Source organism: Pelodiscus sinensis, chromosome 4 (assembly GCF_052426305.1).
Source record: "Pelodiscus sinensis isolate ZL-2025 chromosome 4, ASM5242630v1, whole genome shotgun sequence".
Lineage (NCBI taxonomy): Eukaryota > Metazoa > Chordata > Testudines > Trionychidae > Pelodiscus > Pelodiscus sinensis.
Window position 1 is genome coordinate 24,347,918 of NC_143055.1, and position 24,416 is coordinate 24,372,333.

Below are 24,416 nucleotides of genomic sequence, written 5' to 3' on the forward strand. Positions count from 1 at the left end.
TAACCACAAGATAAACCAGAGAGAAGAGACAGTTCTCAGTAGTTGGGGCACTAGCATGAGAAAGATCCAATTTGAGAATTCCAGTTGAAAAATCCTGTTCTGCTGTGCATTCCCTCTGCAGGACCTTGAACAAAGTTAGAGATGTGAAAATGTAACCATGTACATGGTTAACAGATGAGCCTGGTTGCAGGCCCCCATGGAGCAGCATCCTCTCACCCCACCCCACCATGCTGCTGATTTTGTATCTAAGGCTAGATCTAGACTATGGGACTTTATCGGAAAAAGCTACGCAAATTGTGAAGTGCAATTTGCGTAGCTTTTTCTGATCACTTTTCCAGAAGAGGCTTTTCCATCATTTGGTCCAGTCTAGGTGGAAAAGCTTCCTCTTTTGGCGGAGCCCTTATCCCTCATGGAATGAGGTATACAGGGCTCCCCGAAACACACATTTGCTCTTCCGCAAAAAAGACAAGGAAGAGCAAAAGCACTCTCTGGACGCAGCGGGATTTTTCCCGGGAAAACTCCATAGTCTAGATGTAGCCAGAGACAGCAGAGTGGGGGTAGAGGAAGGCGGGAGCTGGCATATTCAGGGAGCTGCTTCTCCCATGGCATGTAACTGTGTAATTGCTTAATATTTCAGTGATTACACGTTTACTGGAATAAAAACATTTTAACATCCCTAGAACAAGTCACTTAGTTTCTATGTGCTTCTGTTTCCCAGTTATAAAAGAGGGATAACAGCATTTTTCTTTTCGGCGATAAATACATTAAAGATTAAGAGGTGTTTAGATGCTATCAGGATGGAGGCCATATAAACCTTAGATAGAAAGTTCCTTTTGATATATAATTATCAGATTTGATTTTTGATGCATAACAGCTGCGATAGTAAATTAACCCTAAAGTTCAATAGAAGTTATCTCCGGCATGAAACTTTTTGTGAGTCACCCTTTTGCTTTTCTTAGCTTACCATTTCATAGGAACAACATAAACCATAGTCACTGAATGGCTACAGAAAGTTTTCATATCATATTTACCCTTTTGGTCTAGAGAAGGACAACATCTGTCATAACAATGTCTCATACGGTAACTCTACGTAAAACGAAGTAAATATTTACTTGCAATATTTTCCTCCCATTTAGAAGCCAGTTTTATTTCTTTAACTCCCCTAAGCTGAACACAAACATTACAAAACTTACTCAGAAAACAAAAAGTTCTCTTCAAATATTGCCCAATCCAAGTGGAAACAAAAACCCTGAAGGATTTAAAGAATTGGGTCCAAAATAGGGGCTACTAGGGGTTTTTTTTTACATCATTTGAGTGCTAAAGGGCTGGGTAGAAACTGAAGAGAACACAAATGATATCTGAAGTGCAGGGGAGTGAGCAGATGCATATTTTCCACTCTGCTGCTTTTGTGCCCTCATGTTACTAGAAGGTATTTTGATCAGCAGCTATCAAAGGAACTATTTACTGTAGGCATTTAAGTGTTTCGTTTAAAGGTTAAAGCTGTCACATCAAATATGCTTTAGTAAGAGGATTCAACATTATTTAATGAGAAATGCATTATCAACTGCCACTGAAAGACCCCCATAATGAAACTGATAAAATGTGTTGTGTGTCACAATATCTGGCACTTTGTGTACAACTTTGTTAACTCTTCAAAGTTGCATAAAATTAACTGAAATCAGATTTTAAGCTACTATTGAGAAATGGCTATTAGACCAATTTCTATGGTAAATAGTTACAAGTTTATATAAATTCTCATATAAATACAAGCTAAATGAAATTAATTTTTTACATAATAGAGTAAGCAGAGCAAAGCTACAAGACCATTGTCTTTATTTGGTTTTTAGAATTTTATGCAGTACTTCACACATGATTTTTGTGTGAAAAAATAATACAAGACCCTTTTGGGGAAAACAGACATAAATTACATTTATGATACAACTATGTAAAAATCTATTTGTTAACATCCATTAACTAGAACCTGCCTTAAGACTAAACACAGAGTAGCACTCAAAGGCGACAATCAATTATGTGAAAATTATCAATATGTTCAGTGAAAGCAGGCACTTATTTTTACAGCATCTCTCCCTCAGCCATCCCATTCCACTCATCTGCAAAATTTAATAGAGAATGTGATAGTAAAGCTTAGTTTTTAAAAACAATACTACAAAATACTAAGGATAATAAAATTACATTTGAAAAATAGAAAAGCACATTATGATTAGGTTTGGGATAATGAAATTTGTTATAATTGATGGATATCTGCTTATTTTTAAGCATTTTTAAGATGTTTATTTAAATTTTCATAACTACAGGAAATTATGGGGTAGATACACATTTATTGAATGAGAGAAGAGACATTCAAAAAATTAAAGCTTTATAAGCATTAAAACAAATTGTTAGCTTATACATCGGGAAGAAGCAAGACTTTCTGATTCAAGAGTCTAAAATGTAAAAGATTTCCAAAGTTTACCAAAACTAAAAAGGGCAGAAATACCTATAGGTGACAGTCTCCTGTCCACAGTAACTAAGTTGACTGTAGTAACATACATCAGCGTAAACATAACAGCAAAAGGTATATTACACAAAAAAGAAACATATGAATATACATCAGAACATATTATAATTGTTTTTCTTTAATGCATGTTACATTTTCTATTGCAGGTATTTATATGTTGCTTTCTACTGTCGCATGAGGGTCACTTCCATTTGTAAATTCTGAATTATTTTACAAAGGCTTTGGTGTTAAAGTTCTTCTTGTATAGGCACAGAAACAGGTACAGCTTAGGCGATCTGACCAAGGTCTCGAAATAAATATGTGGCAGAGGTAGAAATAATTATTCCAGCAACTGAATCAAAGCCCTTTTCTAACCACTAGACAACCCTTTTACCCCAGGACAAAGAAAAAAGCTGAAATCAAAAGCCATAAGCCTTTACTATTTGAGCTAAAGAACTTCTTCAGTTGTGAGAAAGCAATTGGCTGTAGAGTCACTTGGGCTAGAGGAAGCTACACTTTTAAACATACAAGGCCAGTGTATTACGGAAACTGAGATCGAGGACCTGAAGCCCTTTCGGACTGGAAATTTCAATCTATATTATGATATGAGAACCAACTTGCATACTAAAGAAACTTCTCAAACAGGAAGCAATAAGGAAGTCAAAATATTCATTTGCAGCATATGTAGCTTTAAAAGAAATTACAGGTTTTACAAGTGAATGATAAAACTGCACAGAAAATGCTACCGAACAAAAGAACTTAATGCATTAGGTGACACCCACACTAAGTGTACGAAGGAAACCTGCTTGGCATACCCATTTTTTATGATCACGACTACAAGCATTGTATGTGGGCTCAGGGGAGAAAGTGACAAGGACTTGTAGAAGGAGGAGGAAGAAATCAGTGTTTGGAAAAATTTTAGTTGGCAAAATATGAAAATTTTGGTACTTTATAAATTTCACATTTTAATATCATAGCAGCTACTTCAGAAACACCCTCTAATAGTCAACTGCATCTCTATGTGTATATATGCAAGTTAAGTTCATAATTGGCCAACAGTAACAAGCTTCCGTGTCTATTTAATACATAGCTAGTAAAATGTAAATACGATTGGTTTTGCATCATGTATAAAGACGTTTGCCCTTGCCTGAGAGTTTTATTAGGGCAAGTGCCAGATTTGTGGCAAATAAGAGTTGCAAATAAGGAAGAAATAAGTCAGGCAATTCTGAACTTTCAAGTGCTTGATTTTGCAACCTAAATAAATTCTAGCCCTGTTTTTTAAATAGGATTTAATAAAAACAGCAAAAAAGTACAAATCAAATTCTATCACATGCAGTTGTAAAGAAGCACCTCATGATGCATCATTACAATCTGAAACTTGATCCTTTACCTCCACAACAGATTTCACTTCTGAGGCTACAAGACAAACTATTTTAGTTAGCATAAAAAGGCTGTTATTCCAGGTGAGGGATGCATTGCTGTTCTGAAGGAAGCCTAGCTCAGCCCATCTGTCCTGTCCTGAAAGAAGTGTGGCAGTTTGCCACATCCTGTCCCCAGAGCAGGTAGGAATGAGCCACCGAAGCTAGGTGCTAGGTCTATGAGGTCTGACTTGTCACAGAAGAGGAAAGTGCTGGATGGAGGATCCCTAAAACGGAACCCACCAAGAGGAGGATCAGCACCCCCTGTGCCCTCCCCGCTGCCCCAATGACTTCATAGGACCCTGTCAGAGGAAGAACTAACACTATCTATCAGGCCACCCATATACTCACTCGCACAATTAACCTGTGGAATGCTTTGCCTTGAGATGTTGTGATGGCCAAAATATAATCAGGTGAAAAAAATGTTTGTGGAGGCCAGAACTACCAATGCCAAGAGCATCAGAGAAGCAGCCCCATACTCGGGGCAACTTAACTCTCTGACTTCCAGAAAACAGGAGGGAAAGACAGGGGTGGATCACTCAACAAATTGCCTTAGTCTATTTGTTCTTTCTGAATCTCCTCCTTTGGCCACTGCTGGAGACAGGATACTGGGGTTAGATTGATCATTGTCTGACCTAGCACGGAGTTAACATTCTTCCTCCTCCACCTTTACCTGATGTGGCAGGTTCCAAGTTTTACCACCAGTAAGGATATTAAAATGTGGTTAATTGACTAGTCGAGGGAATTTATTCCCGTCTGCACGCCATGTGCCTGCTTTGAAATGCACAAGAGTCGCCAGCAGGGGCTCTTATTCATTTCAAAGCCATGGAGTCTGGTGTCAGCAGGGGACTCACAGTTCCCTGCTGACCCCGGGCTCCATGGCTGCCCATTTGAATCGCACAGAGGCGGAGTTTTAAAGGGGCAGCCTGCCACACAGCTACTCCGCATATCAGCTGTGCAGCGGCTGCCTTGGGGGTTCAAAGTACCCCTTCTCCCTGCCCCCCTTCGCTGCCTCTATCATCTCAGAGGCAGCAAGGGGAGGGGGATATCAACTAGCCAGAAGACTATCTGATAAGCATTTGTAAAAGACTATTCAATAAGCAGTTGACTAGTCTAACATCCCTAGATACTTGTACAGCGTCAGCTGCTGGTGCTTTTAGGAAAGCATCAGCACATCTCAGAATGTTAGTGTGTTCAGTTATTCCGGCAGGCAGCCAGAACTTTCCCAAAGAATGAAAGCAAGAGAAGGAAATGGGAATTCTTTAACACTTTCTTGGTCAGCAAAAGCTGAATGGAATTTAATGGGAAAAGAAAATGAACTTTTCTGAGGGAATTCTTCTTGTCAAACATCAAAGGTAAAACAATGAGGGGCTGGGTGCTTCTCCAAGAGTAAGACAGACTAAACATAGATAAGGTTAGTCATGAATTTTACAAGATTGTTATGGTTGCCTGAAAATTCCAATAATTCAGCATTGTGGCAAATGGGCTCCGGCTTCAAGTTCATGATTTATGGCTTATTGCCTATATCTTGTCTGTGCCTTAATATTGAAAATATAGATGGTAACCTCTCTCATCCTATATGGTGAGAATTAAACTAAAAATGTTGTGTACTACTTTTGGGATGAGAAGTAGCAGCACCCAGGAGAAGAAAGATCATTAAAAAGTAATGCGGCATCAATTCTACCCAGTAATGGTCTGTGAAGTTTTTTTAACCAGGACAGTTTGAACAATGAAATAAGCTTCTTCTGAATTCCCATCTGGACTCTAGATGCAGATACAAACATATGACAAAATAAACTTTACTTTACAAACAGGTGGTGCAGAAAATGTAGCTACAACATATATGGAAAAGTAACGAGTTGGCATATATCCCCTTAGGAGGATGAGATTGCTAGAAGTGTAATTTAAAATGGTTCTTTAGTGCAGATTTAGACTATTACCAACGCACTTTTTGAAGAATGATCTGTACATTTTGTAACAAAAATTAGCGTTCCAATAGCTTAAGTGTCAGATTGTACTATTAAGCATGCAGAAGAGCCAGTTTCAGCCTCCCTGGAGAAAAACTCCTACTCACATTCTACAAGTTCCAAAAAGTTCTGTACTGTTCTGTATTATGCAGGGGATCATAGGGCTGAGGGGAACGAGGCTGGAACAAAGGAAAGATGTGAGGGGGGAATACTAGTTTCCTTTGTAGAAGCTGCATTTTCCTTTACTCTTCACCCGCCATCACAGCACAATCCTCTTTGCATCTTATCATTGTGTGTGAATGAGAATTTCAGCCTGTTTGCACAATAATCAACCAGCCACAAGGAGTTTGATGTGCAGCTATTTGGCTGCATTCTCACCCTCTCAAATCAGGCCCATGGGAAACCCTGAACCTCGGTCATCCTTGTCCCTTCCTGCCACCCCGTGGGGCTGGAATGCCAGAGGCATGAGGAGTCTCAGTTGGGGGCCACATCAGTAAGAGACTGTAGTTTTGGAGGATTTTGGGGGGGGGGGTTCCTCACTTGTGAGGTCCACATCTGATTTTTCTGAGAGTCAGTGGCCCCGACCCATAAAAGGTTCCCAACCCCTGCCATAAACAAAGAAAACATTGAAACCTTTTGTATTGGGCATAAATTAATATTTTACTTTATTTAAAATGAAGTTTGATAAACTAACATGAGACAGTTAAAATACTTAGTCTGTTTAATAATTTAAATTAAACCATTCTCCTAGCAGCAGCACTAGCAAAATGGCTCAGGTGTAATTATGTAATTAATGGTGAGTTTCCATTAGCAACTGGTGGTCTAAGGAAAGGTTTGCACTGAGCCAGGTAATTCAGGAGGCGTGCGGGGAAGAGAGTCCCTCCCACTCCCAGGAGAGAGGCACAGCCCAGGGCAGGAGGGTAAATCTTAGCACGCTACTTTGGAAAGGTTGCCGACCCTGCATTAGCTGCTCGTTCATAGACCCTAGAACCCATCCATGCAGAAACTAGTTTCAACTGAGCTCACTGCAGGCACAGAGGTCTGCTAATGCAGCTCTCATTGCTGTATCAAGGCCATATATAAAGATACAATATCATATTGCAATTCCACAAATTCAGATTACATGTTACATGACCTTAGGATATGTCTATTCTGCAACTGGAGTGCAGTACATGTAAGATATTTTGCAGCCTGATTCTGTAGCAGTTAATACTTATTCTTGATTAATATAGATGTAAAGATCTGGAGACAATTGGGTCCTAGTCCCAGAATCAGACATAGCAGAATTAAAATTAACAAGTTCAGTATTTGTATACAGTAACTATATTCATGCTAAAGGAAAAATAAAGCCCAATTTATAAAGACAAGAAAACTCCAAACCGAATAAACAAATATCAAAGATACCACTAATTCGGTATTACAATTGTCATTCATACTCAGATGCTTTCCTGGGGATATGGTGGGGAGAAAGGACCTGCTCTGACATGCCAGTCAAGTCCAAATGGTCCAAATCAACCTACATGATGACCAAAGATGAACTCCTACCACATGATGGCCTGCTCAGCTTATTGATGATTGTCATGCATATTCCTGAAGATACCCAGCCTCTCATTTCGCATCTAACTTCCTCACTCTAATAATGTAGGGGTGCCTTTATCTTATAGGTTTGCATATTAATTTACCTTATTACAATAAACATCAACTAAATGCTAAAACAAGTTTGTGGTTAGGCACCTGCTCACAATTTTATCCTAAAATATCTAAGATAGAGTAGCAGTTCAATGTTCCTGTGGTTAACTGGTATTATATACAAACTTCCCTCTTAATCACACAGTTCCCCAAAATCTGGGGGCAACCACTGAGCCATCAACCTATGTCAAAGTTCATAGGTCCAAGCCTTATGTTACTTTGCTTTAAGACCAGGTCTTACAGCAAAGAGCCATGTCAGTTTCTAGAATTAATGCTTGTTCTGTGTGACCTTTCAAGCAGCATTTCAATTTGCTGGGCAAAATGAAGCTTGGAATATTTTTTAACTACAGTGAACAAACTATTTGCATGATGAATGTTGTCAGACATTCCATTTTCAGTATCATGTTGTAGGGGCACACTTATAGGGCTGTTAAATCTAGGAACTCAGTCCCACTTTCTCCAGGAGTAGCAGTGGCTTTGTAGTTATGTTAATAGTGTTAGTCACACTACAATTGCAAATCATCAAATTGCATTAAGCTCCAAAGGGAGAAAATTCTGCATCTCCACAAAACGAGGATAAATCAAGAAGAGAGCAATGAAAGTGTGTGGGTGGAAAAATGAAAGTGGTGATATCATAGAAACTACATATTTTAAAAGAGATTTATCAAAAACAAGATTCTAAAGGCATTACGAGAGAAATTTGCATTTCTTTCCAGTGTAGCTATTATTGTAATACGAACATTTAAGTCACTTTAAATAATTCACACACAGCTATAATTATAAAAACAGCTACAGGCAGTCCCCGGGTTACGTACAAGATAGGGACTGTAGGTTTGTTCTTAAGTTGAATCTGTATGTAAGCTGGAACTGGCGTCCAGATTCAGCCTCTGCTGAAACTGACCGCCAGTTCTGACTTACATACAGATTCAACTTAAGAACCCCAAGCGTCCCCAAGTCAGCTGCTGCTGAAACTGATCAGCGGCTGATTCCAGGAAGCCTGGGGCAGAGCAACTCTGCCTCGGGCTTCCTGTAGTCAGAACTGGTCAGTTTCAGCAGCGGCTGACTTGGGGACGCCTGGGGCAGAGCAGCAGAGACCGTCCCCAGCAGACCTGAGACACCGGGAGCGAAGCCACAGCGGCGGCGGGTTCCCGCGCTTCTGAGGCTTTGCTCTGGCAAAGCCTCAGAAGCGCGGGAACCCGCCGAGGCTGCGGCTTCGCTCCCGGTGCCCCTGGTCTGCTGGAGACGGTCTCCAGCAGACCAGGGGCACCGGGAGCGAAGCCGCAGCCGCGGCACGGTCCCGCGCCTCTGAGGCTTTGCCAGAGCAAAGCCTCAGAAGTGCGGGAACCCGCCGCCGCTGTGGCTTCGCTCCCAGTGTCTCTGGTCTGCTGGGGACAGTCTCCAGCAGACCAGGGGCACCAGGAGCAGCTTTTCTCCCCCTGAAGGTCGAGGTGGTGGATCGCTGCCTGTGAGCTCTGGGGCGAGAAAGCTCCATTCGTAAGTGCAGATCCGACATAAGTCGGATCCGCGTAAGTCGGGGACTGCCTGTATACCTTTTTTTCTGTACGAGGTTCTTTTTGCAGAAATATCCTTCACCAAGTCTTGATCTCTTTATTCTAGGGTTGGGATAAGTCATTAATATATAACCCGCAACACAAAATCTTTATTAAAAACAAGGATATTTTTACTTAGCAATGTATTACCTATTTTAAGAAAAAACAAGCACTTAAATAGGTAAGACCATAAATATTACATTCCCCAAATACATTAATAGATTTTAAGGCCAGAAGAGGCTACTATGATCTATTCTGAAATCCTACTTAACACACAATTTCAATAATTCCTGAAATAGAGGGAATTATTCTTCCTTATTACATAAGGGAGCAGTGCTGAATTAAAACTTGAAATATACCATCTTTCTAAGAAAGACACAGAAACACGGGCTGTGTCTACAATGGAAAAATTCAACAACAAAAGTGTTGTCAACATGCAAAAGTCACCAAAACGGAAAACCAGTGGCACCTGTTTTTCTGCCACCCTTTGTCTACATATCATGGCCACATTGTTAGCACCCCTGTCAACAGAAAGAGGGTAAGCATACCACAGTTCCTGGCATCACTTTCAGGTGCTAAGTACTGTGGGAACGCACAAGATAGTGCTAGGTAGTTAGGGAACATGAAATATAGGGTCGCCACGTGTCTGGTTTTCACCCAGACTGTCCGGAAATCACATCTTCTGTCTGGTAAAATGTCCAGTATTTTCTGTTTCTTTTGGATGGAAGTCTGGTGGGGCTATTTTTCTTCACATGTGGTGGGGGAAGCGCACAAGAATTTTTTTTTTTTTTTTGCTCAACCAATTTTTTCTCCTGTGTTTAGGATTTTTTGTGAAGATATCTGGCAAGACTAATGAAAAAACAAGTTGTGTCACCTCTTAACTGGGCAAAGAGCTCTCTCTGGGCTTCCTGCTTACTTTTGCACCACCTGAATGACAGCCGTTCTGTGAACTCAAGCATCTGCTATGAGAAATCATGGATCCCACAGTCTCCCCTGTGTTGTGTTCAATGTGCTTAGGATATCAGGCAGTGCAGTAGAGGTTCCTATGCACTTAAGAGCAGAGGACAAAGACTCAGAGGTGGATGACAACTTGAGTGACAGGGAGAGCACTGAATTCGCATGCACTGGGCTATCACAGAGCAGCTGTGCTCAGCTGACAATCATTTTGGGGCTAGTGAAATCAGCACTGAGTTCAGCACTGACTGCATTATCATGCAGCTGTGGGATGAAGAGCAGTGGCTACAGAATTTCCAGATGCATAGAGCAATCTTCCTGGAGCTGAGCTGGCCCTTTATCTGCAGCAGAAGGACACCTGAATGAGAGCTGCTGCTCTCAGTAGAGAAATGTGTTGCGATTGCTTTGTGCAAACTCCTGATTGCTACCATTCCGTTGAGACTCACTTTGCAGTGGGGAAGTCTACCGTCAGGGCAGCATTTATGCAAGCATGCAGAGCAATAAATCACATTTTGCTGCATAGAACTGAGACTCTAGGAAATGTGGATGACGTAGTGGCTGGCTTTGTTGATATGGGCTTTCCAAACTGTGGCAGGGCAACTGATGGCATATTCCCATTGTAGCATCACCCCTCCTTGCCTCAGAGTATATAGAGCACATCAGTCATAAGGGGTATTCCATGGCACTTCAGGCACTCGTGGATCATCATGGGCGTTTCACAGACATAAATGCGGGGTGGTATGCAAAGGCGCATGATGCACACATCTTCAGGACCAGTGGCCTGTTCAGTAAGCTGCATGCTGGCTCTTTCTTTCCAGATCAGAAAATTATAGTGGGGGCTATGGACGACATACCCATAGTGATCCTAGATGATATGGCTTACCCCTGGCAGCTTTGGTTCATGAAGCCTTACATGGAGCACCTGAATAGTAGTAAGGAGTGATTCAACAACAGGCTAAGCCGCTGCCAAATAGTTGTTGAATGTGCCTTTGTCAGATCAAAAGGGAAATGCAGTTGTGTCTCTGGCAGGAGGATCATATCCTTTTGGAGGAACATATCCTAAAGGTGGTTGCTACATGCTGTTGCTTACATAATTTGTGTGAAGAGCATTGGGCTGTGGTGCGCAGTTTGAACAGCCAGAGGCTCATTCTGTCCGAGCAGTGCATAGGGAGGCCATCAATAACAGGGAGACAACAACAGGCCTCTTCCATCTATTCTCAGGGGTGGCTTCTGTGTGAATAGCAGTACTTCTTTAACAATGGGCCTTAAGTGTTGCCAATATAGATCTAAGAAAATCTGCTGCAAATCTATAGTCAAGCAGTTACGCCATGGCCACTTACCTAAAAAGGACTGAGGCATGCATGGTGAGTTGCTCATGTGACCAACTCAATTTTGGGAGATACCTTCACACAGCAAGAACAATGGAATTCCTTCCACATGGGCAAGGTTATAAAAGAATCCTAGTGGCTCCTCCTTTTGTCTTCACTCCTGCTCTTCACTTAAGAAGCATCTTTGCTATGGATCAAGGGCCCAAAAGGCTTTGTTGACCCATCCTAACGAAGGATGTACTCCAGAGACTTAAGATAGCAAAGATGGAATAAATTGCTAAGAGCCTGCATCAGGAACTTCGTGATTGGTGTATATAATAAGGATGTTAAAATGCAGTTAATTGACTAGTTGATGGAATTTCCATCGACTAGTCAATGGACATTTCAAAGGAGGAATGCAAAAGTACCTAAGAGCCCCAGTGGGGGCTCTGGTGCATTTCACAGCCATGGAGCCCGGGGACTCCAGCTGACCCAGGCTCTCGTGGTGCTGCCCCTTGGAAACGCCGGGGTGGTGCTGCACTGAGCCAGGATCAGTTGGGGACTCCAGCTGATCTCCAGCTCTGTGCAGCACTGCCCCATTAAATGCCACCACCGTGTTTCAAAGGGTAGCGCTAGCAGAGCCTGGGCCTGGGACCAGCTGGGGATTCCATTGCGTTTCAAAGGGGCAGCTGCACTGAGTCTGGGGTCAGCCGAGGACTCCAGTTGATCCCGGGCTTCCGCAGCACTGCCCCTTTGAAACTCCGCCGCAGCTTATCAAAGGGGCAGCGCATGCGATTAATCACGATTAAATTTTTTAGTCGCGCAATTAATCGTGATTAATTTTTTTTAATTGATTGACAGCCCTAATAGAACCTGTTCAGATTTGGTGAGATTGGTTTTCATAACCTCTTATCTGTGTAAGGTGCAGTGCTGGTTGTGGTATAGCTAAAACTGGAGTGTTCAAGGGGATTGCTTGTACAACTTCTTGCTAGCCAGAGTGGCAGCTGAAGTGTTCTTTGTGACTGGTTTGGTGTGCCTTATAGAGGAGGATCCCCGATCTTAAGCTATAAGTAGCCTGATTTTTAAGCAATTTGCCATGATTTGACCCTCTCAGTGGGGCTCCCAGAAACTGTTATATTACACCTTAAAAGAATACTATTGATTTGAGTCAGTTACCAGAAATCTCAGAATACACACACTACAAAAGACAAGATGTTGGAATTTCCTTTCATTTTTGTGGAGTAGTCTCAAAATAACTGTTTACAAAGTAGTGAATGAAAATATTCTCGGTCATCTTTACTGGTATCTATTTGCATCCAGTTTTCAAATAGTGGGCAGCTTCTTACAACGTTTGTACTGTCCCTATCTTGAAGGCCACTGCTTGCGTCAACCACAATCAAAACTTTCCCCATGTTTTAATTTTTGTGTTGGACTGGGAATTTTGTGGCGCAGACAGGGGGACACATTGAAACATTAGCAACTTTTAACTCTTCCTCTCCTCTCCCCTCCCACCCCCACTCCGGGCCAAAAAAACCCATGTTAAAGTCATTCTCTATAAAATTCTATCCAACTGCTACAATTGCCAAAGATGCTTAACTCTGCAAACAAAAAGTATAAAACTACTTTTGGGAGGGGAGTGACCAGAGAAATTAATATAAATTTTATAATAGGAAACTGGCTCCAAATATGAAGAAGCATTAAGATCAAGCATAGTGTCTGTTCTTATCAATTTATATAAATATATAATTAGCTCACTCACATCTATACTCTCAGGTCTAAAATCCTGGTCCTGCAATGGCAAAGACACAGGCCTCTACCATTTGACCTAAAGGAAATGTTTTATAGGCACTAATTATCACTAGAACCCTCCAAATCCATGGATAATTACAGCTCATCCTCAAAATTTACCAAACTTCCCAGTCAAACTGCTATCCTTTCTGATCCCCACACCCCTTTTGCCACTGTTCCTCTCAAGCCCTGCTGAGCGGTGGAACACAATGGTGATGGTAGGTAAGTATTTCTTCCATGTGCAAGGGAACATGCACAAGATAGTCTTTTTCACTCCATTCCTGGCTTTGTCCAGGCCCCAGTACATCTTCTCCCCCTCCCTATCATTGATGGGAAAGGAACTTATGAGGCCACATACAACTTCCAGACTGATCTTCACAGGCAATTTCCATGTTTCCTAAGGTAGTGTATAATACTTTCACTGACTCTTGCAATCCTGAGGAATAATGGATTGTTTTTGTTTTAAGCAGTTGCTAGCTTTCCTGTAAACTGCAAACACATGTACAGACAATTCATTGATTCCAAGCACCAGAAGCCCTAATTAATCATGTATACACATCATTCACCGACAGGGCATATTCTTGTTAAATTCACGGAACATTGATTACTCTGATTTTTATTTAGCAGTCAGCCAGTACCATTTCACCCATTCTTAATATACACAAACTTATTTCTGCAGGTGCTCTCCAAGAAAGACTTCAATGGTTCCTGAAAGGGGAAGGTGGGAGAGGACATATGTTCTATTGAAAACAGACTCTATGCTTTAAGTTTGTTGCATCTCTGCCACTTGCATGATGAGTTTACATTCAAATCAGTACTGATTTATATAAAGAAGCCTCATGTTAGCATTACCACCCAGTGTGAAATCCCTCGGAAACCAAACAGATTCCCTAACAGCAAACTAAGAGGAACTAAGAAATCTCATTACTTGTTGATAGAAGATCCTTCAATAGAGGAGCTTGATCCAATGTGACTACTTGTGTTCTCAAAGTTGAGCATGTGCTTAAGTATGTGTTGGGACAGGCCAGAGTGCTCAGCATCTTACAGGACCGTCACCTAGATCAAGAGAAGGAGGGTACCTAGAGCACACAAGTTCTCTTGACATCAGCATAACGTTATTATATCTTTAAGCATAGCATATACAGATTATTAAGTCTGCAGATGATACCAAGCTGGGAGAGGTTGCAACTGCTTTGAAGGATAGGGTCAAAATTCAAAATGATCTGGATAAACTAGAGAAATGGGCTGAGGCAAACAGGGTGAAGTTTAATAAGGGCAAATTCAAAGTACTACACGGAAGGTATGTCTAGACTACATGCCTCTGGCGACAGAGGCATGTAGATTAGGCTACCGGACATAGTAAAATGAAGCGGCGATTTAAATAATCGCCGCTTCATTTAAATTTACATGGATGCCGCGCTGAGCCGACAAACAGCTGATCAGCTGTTTGTCGGCTCAGCGCGATAGTCTGGACGCGCGGTTGTCAACATCAAAGGTATTTGTCGACCACCCAGGTAAACCTCATCCCAGGAGGCATACCTGGGTGGTCGACAAATACCTTTGATGTCGGCAGGGGAGCGTCCAGACTATCGCGCTGAGCCGACAAACAGCTGATCAGCTGTTTGTCGGCTCAGCGCGGCAGCCATGTAAATTTAAATGAAGCGGCGATTATTTAAATCGCTGCTTCATTTTACTATGTCCGGTAGCCTAATCTACATGTCTCTGTCGCCAGAGGCATGTAGTCTAGACGTACCCTTAGGAAGGAAAAATCAGTCTCACACATACAGAATGGGAAGTGACTGTCTAGGAAGGAGTACTGCAGAAAGGGATTTAGGGGTCATAGTTAAACATGAGTCAACAGTGTGACACGGTTGCAAAAAAAGCAAACATGATTCTAGGATGCATTAACAGGAGAGTTGTGAGCAAGTCCTTCTTCTGCTCTACTCTGCGCTGATTAGGCCTCAATTGGAGTACTGAGTCCAGTTCTGGGCACCACATTTCAAGAAAGATGTGGAGAAGCTGGAGAAGGTCCAGAGAAGAGCAACAAAAATGATTAAAGGTCTAGAAAACATGACCTATGAGGGAAGACTGAAAGAACTAGGCTTGTTTAGTTTAGAACAGTCGTGCCCAACCTGAGGCTCGCAAGCCGCATGCGGCTCTTCCCCCTCCCCCTCTCGGGTGCAGCTCACAAAGCTTCCCCCCCCCATGGCTCGAAAGCCACCCCCACACACCCAAAAACAGCCCTCTCCTCCTGACTCTCTGTGCTGACCTGGGTGGGGCAGACGTCTGGCACGGCCATGAAAGCTGAAGAAATAAAGATGGCGGCAGGAACCTGCTGTGTCCAAAAAGCCTGAAAACACGTTTAAATGCGGTTTTTTTAAAGGGATAGAGCTTTTTTTTTTTTTTTGCTTGACCAAATGCAACCAGGGGCTCCTTTTAAAGGGGCAAAAAGGGCTGTCTTCCCCCTTTTTTCTCCGGTCAATGACTTTGCCCCGGCTCTTTGTGCTGGATCCACTGCTATCTTGGCTCTTTGCCCAGAATTGGTTGGCCACCCCTGGTTTAGAAAAAAGACAGGAAGGGGGACATGATAGCGGTTTTCAAGTATTTAAAAGAGTGCTAAGATTCTAAGTTACGGAAGATACACTACACAGATACATAGATTCCAAGGCCATTGTGATCATCTAATCTGACTACCTGCATAATAAAGACTATAGAATCCAAAATAATCCCTATTTTAGAGCTAATCTTTTTTGGAAAAAAAAAAATCTAAACATGATTTAAAAATTGTCAGTGATGGCAATTCTACCAGGACCCTTAGTAAATTGCTCCAAGGTTAATTATTCTTACTGTTAAAAATGTATGCCTTATTTCCAGTTTCAACCTGTCTAGCTTCAACAGATCATGTTATAGCTCTCTTTCCTACATTGAACATCTTATTATCAATTACTTGTTCCCCATGCAGATACTCACAGACTATAATCAAATCATCTCTTAATCTTCTCTTTGTTAAACTAAAAGGACATGTGCTCAAAGATTTTATTGGTAAGGGTACAGAAGTGCCAGAGTCCCAAGGGAGTTACGTAGAGCATCCCAGATAAGTGTCAATATGCTTATACCATGCTATCAAGGTGCACAGACCTTGAAACACTGTAAGCATGTTATAACATTCTTAAAATAATGACAGTATATAAATTCTTCCTCCTCACAATAAGTCTTTAAAAGCCACTACTACTCCTAGAAAGTAATTACTGCTTCTAAATAATTTTAGCTACAAATTTATGTCTGTAGAGTTGACAGTAATATATTGAACTGTATGGCATGAGTCAGCTGAAAGTGGTCAGTACCTTTAGTATTTTGCAAATTCTAGATCTATTTCATCTGAAATTGTTAAAAGTTATCTATAATAAACAGCTTTCCATCTATTTATGACTGTCACTTTGATGGACTCTTCCTTTAACCTCTACCTGTTCACAGTTTCAATCACCATAAAAAAGATAATGACACAGTATGTATTCCAAGTTCGCTTCTTAATCTATCCAAGCAAATAGCCAACCTTTGCTCCCTTGTGAGGCGCCTACTATTCTATATTTTTCTTAAAACAAAAGGGAAAAAAAAGGAAAGACTATATCAACCAACATTGCTACTTACAGTCTGAATTCCTCATTCTTCCTTGGCCCATCAGCAACAAGTATCTCTCCACCTGCAAGCAACTTTAAGATAATCTGATTTCCATCATTACCTCTCAGAATACCTTCTCTTTTAGTGCTACTATTTTGCAAAAAACATTAATGAATTTTGAGTAACCTATTCATTTTTGTAACCAGAATCTGTTTAAAACTCTATGCATATCCCTATTTTATGCTTAAACTTCAATTTGCCAGGATTGAAGCAAAAGAACTACTCCATTCCCCTACTTCAAAAAAAGGCTTTATTTTGGGGTTTGTTGTTTTTGGGTGTTTTTTTGTGGGGGCTACTGTGGGACATTACTTCCCCCAAATCCAAAGAACCAGTGCAAAGAGACGTAATTGAAACAAAAAGTTAAGCAGCATTTTAAGAAGTTAGACATTTATACAGAATCAGCAATTATCTAGATTGACTGGAAAGGGGGAATATCATACCTACCAGCATCCTCTATATGAAATACCAGTAGACTGATAGTTGGCATATATTTTCATAATTTTGCATAGTTTATTAATAGAAGCCATGCCTTCATTTTAAAATGATACTATAACAAAGCTGGATACATTTCAATGCCACATTTCTCTTATTGTTGCTATTCTCTTCTTTATGTTGAAAAGTACTGAGAAACTGGGAGATGAGGGAGAGGGGAAAGAAGTATCTCTAATCTTAACTTAATAATCATGTAATTAATGTCAAAAGTGTCAATTCTTCCACAGTTCTGTAGTACTTCATCAGTGGGCGAGATTGAAAGCTTATGATATATTAAGACTGCAAATTAGAAAGTCAGGAATTCAACAAATCATTTTTCCCCCAAAATTCACTCACTGGCCCAAGGGAACTTCTTTCATTCCAGTTTTCGCTCCGTAATTAGGTGAAAACTGTAAATCTGAAAACTATGGGATTAACCAAAGATATATTTGCTTAAAATTATGTTTTGTGGTTGTCTGGTGATTCAATCATTTAAACTATTAGAAGTCAGAGAAGCAAAAGTTTAATTATTTAGCTTGATTGTGACTTTACATCCCTAGTTAGCTAGTTAAATGTTAATTAACCCAACTGTAACCAATTAACTAACTAAGCGTGATCCTGGGTGGGGAACCACTCCAGTCATGCTTGAGTCCCCCAGGGCTCCTGGCCCCAGCTGTATGGGGTTGGTGGCTGGTGCTGGCTCCCACTCCCAGCTGCATGGGGCTGGCTGCTGGTGCCTCACAGAGGCTGGAATAGACCTCCACCCGCAGCAGGCACAAGCTGCTCCCAGGGAAATCAGTTAACTGGTGACCTGTTCACATCCATATTGTAAATTCTTACTTGGATTAGGGATGTTAAAAAGCAGTTAATTACGTAACTGTAAGTACTGAAAATCTTAGCGGTTACACACTGCAGGCTCTTCAATATAAGCTTTACACCGTAGAGCCCTGTGCCACCAGTTCCTCTGAAGTAAGGCTGGCTGGATCCCTCCTGGCCCCTCTCAGAGAGAGCGAGATGCCACCGTGTGCTGCGGACTCTGATATAGAGTCTGCAGCAGAGGGTGGCAGCCAGCTCTCCTGGAATGGGGCTTGGAGGCATGTAACTTAAGCTCATGCTTATCGGTTAACTCTTTAAACAGTTACATTGTTACATCCCTAACTTGGATCAGAGGTTCTTTGGTTAGAGACTGACATTTTTGTTAGTGCATGTCTAGTACACAGCACAATGGATCCCCATTTTCTGACTAAGGCCTCTAGGACTATTAATGTTTGTAAAGTTGAGCAAACATGTAAGTATTTTCAGATCTGGAGCCCAGATTTATAGCAAGAGCTAAACCTACCCTCCCGCTCTAAAATTAACAAATAAACAAAGAAGTGGACTGGTAAAGTCTGGAATGTGCAGTATGTAAGTGTGAGATCCAAGACTAAGTTTAAAACCTGGTTTCAAGAGTCTAGAAAACTGCAGATGAACACTTGTTTCATTTCAGGAACTATGAAGAGACCACCTTTCCTCGCCATCATTTTTAATAATTTTTAAGTCTCTCACCATACAACTTGAAAGCACCACTTTGATTTTCAAACTTTTGCATGATTCCTGATCAGAACTCCTACATACCTACTAATCTACTTCCATTTCTCCATGTGAATTCATTCAAGAGCATCGGTGCACTTACAGATGCCTATCACACAATGTGGTAAACCTCATCTAGTGCACTTAATTACTCAACAACTACTAAAGGGGTGAAGCAAGACAATCACTAAGGTCTCAGAAGAACTCATGCAGAAAAAAATAATAAAAAACTAAAACTCCGTACCACCCACGGACTAACACTTTTCACATAGTCACTGCAAATGAGACATCTCAGACCTCATCCTCAATTGAAAGCTGCACAACACCTTTAAAAGATGAGCCTGAGCTCTTACTTTCATAATTTTACTAGACACTGAAAATTGTGGACTGAAAGATATTGATAAGCCATAAATCAATCTAGTTTGTTTTTTAACTGCCTATCTCACCCTTGAATGGTGTCTGGCAATGTGTGTTACCCCTTATGCTTATGGATCTTGTATATAGCTGTGACAATAGAATACCCTTCCCAAACCTAAAAAAAAAAGCTGAATAAGAGTGATAGCTTCTCTCTTCCATAAACACACGTTGATCCAATACAAATGTTGCCTCACACTCACTGTCTCTAGCATGTGATCTAGTTAATTTTAAGAAGTTAGTTAAAAGTAGTTTCTGGATTTGTAATGCCTTTGTTCTCAAATCCTTTTATTAGCTTTTTTGGTTAAAAAATAATCACCATTTTCTGTTGCTATGTGCACACAAACAGAGAAACAGATGGCTAAACTACAAAAAGGGGGACAGAGACAATTATACACAAAACAAACAGGAACACATTTCTCTAATCTTCCATCTTATATAATATGTATATAGTATGTAAAAAAATCCAAATAGAAATATATTTTTCAAATTGATAATAGTCATTTCAATATAGGAATGTATCTTGACAGTGCCTTTAATATACTGATTTTAGAATATGTAAGTCTTGCATAATTATCTCTCCAGACTCACCACTTCTTTCAGCTCTCTCCCTGCTGCTTGAATGGCTGGTAGCTGAAGGGGAAAAAGTTGTAGAGGACAATGGATCTCCTGAAGGTGAACCAGGTTTCTGATTACTCTCACTATGGCCTGCAGTAGCAGCTGCATTTAGCTGAGATCTTCCTTGCTGTGGCTGTGGCTGAGAAGGACTTGAAGGATCAGGTTCTGAATCCATTTCAGCTACAAGAAAAGAGCTATATTTATAATTGAGAAAGAGAACACATTAATAATTAGGTGGCACGATCTTATGCAAAACTAAAGTGAAGACTTCTTTAAAGCTCAAATACATTTTATCATTTTTGTTCTGACAATACATACAAAAAGTCAGAATCAACACAAAAGCACTGGCTAATTTGCTAAGGCATCTTGTGCATATGAAATTATTTAGGAATAGCTAGTGCTTTTATGCTGCCCCTGAATAGTTTAATGCAGATAGCACAGTTGGTTGAAATGAAGCTCAGAGGACAGAACCAGATCCACTTTTTTATTTGTATCAGTGTATAAAGACTTACACAAAAACAGTGGCTGCCCATCTGCTCCCTCGTATTCAAATCATGAAAGGGATGTGCTGCAGACCCTTAGGCATGCTATGAGATGGGTGGAAAGAAAAAGTCCAACTCCACCAGCCTAATCTGTTAGCCAAAGAACTTGGATTTATGTACAGAAGGGTGAATTTCATTCAAAATGAGAGAACTTCTTTTGCCTGCCCACTCCAAAGCAAACACTATTTCACAGAAAGAAACATTTGTCAAAATCTAAAGGGGGTGAATTTTGAAAGGCATAAAGGGCAGTTAGGAACAAAACTCTCATTGAAAATCTCCCCCTAGAAGATCAAAAAGTCACTTATTTTGTAAAAGACTTCTTAAATTTATAACCTTTACAGGAAAAAAAAAAAAAAAGCTGAACTTTAGCTTTTATAGGACTGGAAGCAGAATAATGTGCCACCATAGCATGAGGTGTAGTAAATCTAGGGCCATGTCTACATTGCCGCTTTACTGCACTTCCACTTTCTGGCTCAAGGTTGTGAAACCTGCCCCCTCCCCTCCCCTCCCCTCCCCTCCTCTCACAAGCACAGCAAACTACAGTGCTGTAAAGCACCTGGGTAGTTATGCTCCTTATTTGGGTGGTTTACATAAAGCGCTAGAAGAGCTTTCTTCCAGTGCAGGTGCTGTGGCCATACTTTCATTTTAAAGCACAGCACTTTAATATTTTAAGTGTAGACTTAGCCTGTATATCTCAAACTCACTTATCTGAATTTGCAGCCTGAGCACAACAAACTTCATAGAAGCTACTTGAACATATCAGACTACTAAACTCCCTTCTAACTCTGGATTTTCCTAAGCCAGGCATGTCAATGTGTAATAAAAATAAGTTATGAACCCATAAACCAAAAGTAGTAACTAATTATAGTCAGAAAGATCAATTAATTTCCCATCATGAATGGTAAATAAACCATCATATTAATAATAAATTAAGGATATTAAAATGTGGTTATCAGGCTAATTGTATAGTCGATACAATTTGTATCGACTATATGATAAGTCGATAGGACTGTGCTGCAGAGCCACAGTGGGGGGTAGTTTCAGGAGCAATCCTGGCTCATGCCGGCTCTGGTAGCCATCTGCGTTGTGTGTCTGCATTTTAAATGTAGTAGGAGTCACCGTGTATGGATCTTCTGACTTGGCAGGGCTGATTAATCACCTGCGAAGCTGTGCTGCCACACAGCTTAGAGGGAACTATGGTTCCAGCTTGTGCCAAGTCCATCAGCACCTGCCCGCGACAAACCACATACATCACGAATAGCAGCTGGTGCCAGAACAGCCTCTGTTCGCTGTGGACAAGGCTGGTTGCCGCGAACAGAGGCTGCTGCCGGAGCAACCCCTGTCCACAGCCAGCCCTGGCTGCCGTTAACAGGGGCTGCTTGGCGGCAGCATCCCGTCAGTGGTTGGGCCCAGCTCTCTGCTGGGACTCCTGCGGACAGGGGCTGCTTCACAGCAGCCTCCCCTATCCTCCCCCTGCTGCCTCTGATAGAGGCAGAATGGGTCAAGCAGGCAGCACCCTGGAGACAGTGCTGGGGGGGAACCGGCTTTTAAGCCAGCTCCCTGCAGCACTGGCTCCTGTTCCTTCCCCTCTACCTTGCTGCGGCAGGGTAATGCTGCAGGGAGTACAGGGCCATCAGGGGCTCAAGCAGTCCCCTGCTCACACGGGTTCTTACTGAGTCCGCTTCAGCCTCAGAAACGTACAAATATTTTTTGAAATAACAGGCGTCTTATTTCGCCATCCCGGTAAACCTCATTGTATGAGGAATAAGGGATGGCTCGAAACAGCGTGTTATTTCAAAATTTGGCCCTATGTAGACGTGCCAAATTTCAAAATAAGCTATTTTGAAATAGAGTCAAAATAAGATACACAATTTGCGCTATGCAAATTGAATATCTTATTTCAAGTTTAGAGTGCTGTGTAAACACACCCTAAGGACCACTCGTTGTTTTTGAAGTTACAGACTCACATGGCTACCCCGCTGAGATTTTTTTAAAGCAGTTCTTGTATCTCACAAAAGTACATGCCCTAACAAATTTGTTAGTCTTAAGTGCCACCAGAGTCCTTGTTTTTGCCTTCCCAGATGCAAGAAAACACAGCAATTAAAATGTCCTTTCACAATAAAGCAGCAGAATTATTGTTAATCATTATGATATAAAAGTTCTCTCTCAACTGGGAGTAATACTTGGTCCTGCTACTTCAAATAGGGAACAAAGGTGGAGAAAACAAGGCAGAAGATAAGATCCCTGACAATATGGTGCATTTAGTTAATTTCTTACTCCTTAATTCAGTGGATCCCAAACTTTTTTATGCTGGAGACCGACAAACCCATTCTCAAATGCTTCGCGGACATATTTATAATGTAAATATGCAAATAAAATGATACTAGACTACCTAGCCCCAACTCAGCCCCTTGCTCTGCAGTGCCGAACATCCTTTGACCCTCCACTCCTACACCGCATGCCCTTTGACCCTTTAACCTCTAACCCCTACAGCCCATGCCAACATCCTCTTGCCCTATGACCCCACCACACCCCCGCTAGGGACCATGGCTGTTACTACCATGCGGGCAAGCAGACTAGCCTTCCTCCTTCACACCTCCTTCCGCCCCAAGCACATCTTGTGCCCCCATGGGTAAGAGAGAGGGCAGAACCCCATTCTGTCTCCTGCTACCACCTCACCGCTGCCACCAGCAAAAGCAGAAGCGTGCGGGGGGAGGGAGGGAAATGGGCACAGAGGGTGCACGGAGCCCTGAGGAGGCACCTTCTGTTCCGCCTCCTCCTGTCACCGCTGGCAAAAGTGGCCATGTGGGCAGAGGGAGCAGCTGCTGGTGGTGTGTGTGCGCCTCCTTCCTTCTTCATACCCCCTCCCTCTCTAAGTGCATCTCCCCAAATGCGGAAGGAGGAAGGCACCGCCTACTCTGCCTCCTCCTGTCGCGGCCTGAGCCGAGACACTGGGAACAGCCAGCTTAAGCCCCGACAGCTGCCGCGGCCCGGTAGCCAGCAGTTGGTGGTCCAGCAGCAGGCCACAGACCGGCAGTTGGGAACCACTGCCTTAACAGATATGGGGGCTTCCTCACAATTCAGTACTTCCTTGGGCGAGGAAAACATCTTGCCAACATTTTCAAAAGGAGGATGAAATGTAACTTGCTATAAAAAGTAAGAGATATTGAGATATTGTCACCTTTAATTAGACCAAAAATTAAAACTTTGTAAGATTCTTTAAATAAAATACAAGACCCTTAGAAGTGTTTTTAAATTAAAAAGTACTAAAGAAAACTTTTTAAAACAAGTAAACATTCATGTGAAGTGTTTAAAATCTAGCCATTGTAGCACCAATAATGTGAAACTGCATAAACACAACTGAAACTGACTTATTTTCCAAGCTGAAAGAAATAGATAAAGTAAATGAAGAGCTTAGACAAAAATGAACTGGATTTTAAAAACAAATCTCTTTCGTGACTCAAAAGGTTACTAATAACAAAGGCAAATTTGTTTATAACATGTGATTTACAACATGAACAGCCCTTTTAAAAAGCAAAACATTTCTTGTAGTTATTCAGTGACCCAGTCTCCCATGAGTTCTCACTGTCTTTTCATGTTAAAAGTCCTCAGCAACAGACAACACCAGAGACAGTTCCCATGCAGTGATTTGCTTGTGAAATCCTGGAAAAAGGGATAGGCAGTGAGGACAGAGTTTCTAAGGCAAGTAAAAATCCAGCAGGTATAAAGCCTTTTGTACGCTCAGAACACTTTCTGAACACACATGAGTCAGTGACCCTGCAAAGGACAGGAAGGAGTGTTAAGAATCTGAACAAAAATGCAAGGAACAGAGTTTGAGGCAGGATTGCTCAGGACTCCCTACCAAAAAAGTCTCAGTTTGTCAGTCTGAAAGATGTGCAAAGATAACAAAGTTCTGCAGCTTCCCCTTCAAGCTAGCTTTTGAAATTGCTTTGA

General features: G+C 41.5%; 1 protein-coding gene across 2 annotated transcripts in view; it reads right to left on the bottom strand.

Moving 5' to 3' along the window:
* The window catches only part of WFS1 (wolframin ER transmembrane glycoprotein), a 49,870-nt gene that overhangs the window by 22,980 nt on the left and 2,474 nt on the right, over window positions 1-24,416 (bottom strand). Inside the window, exon 2 of one of the 2 annotated variants that reach the window (XM_075930761.2) lies at window positions 19,894-20,114. In XM_075930761.2, coding sequence (XP_075786876.2) covers window positions 19,894-20,095 — 202 coding nt within the window. In that variant the 5' untranslated portion in view covers window positions 20,096-20,114. The remainder of the gene's footprint in view (window positions 1-19,893; window positions 20,115-24,416) is intronic. The other variant, XM_006128212.5, reaches the window with a different exon arrangement.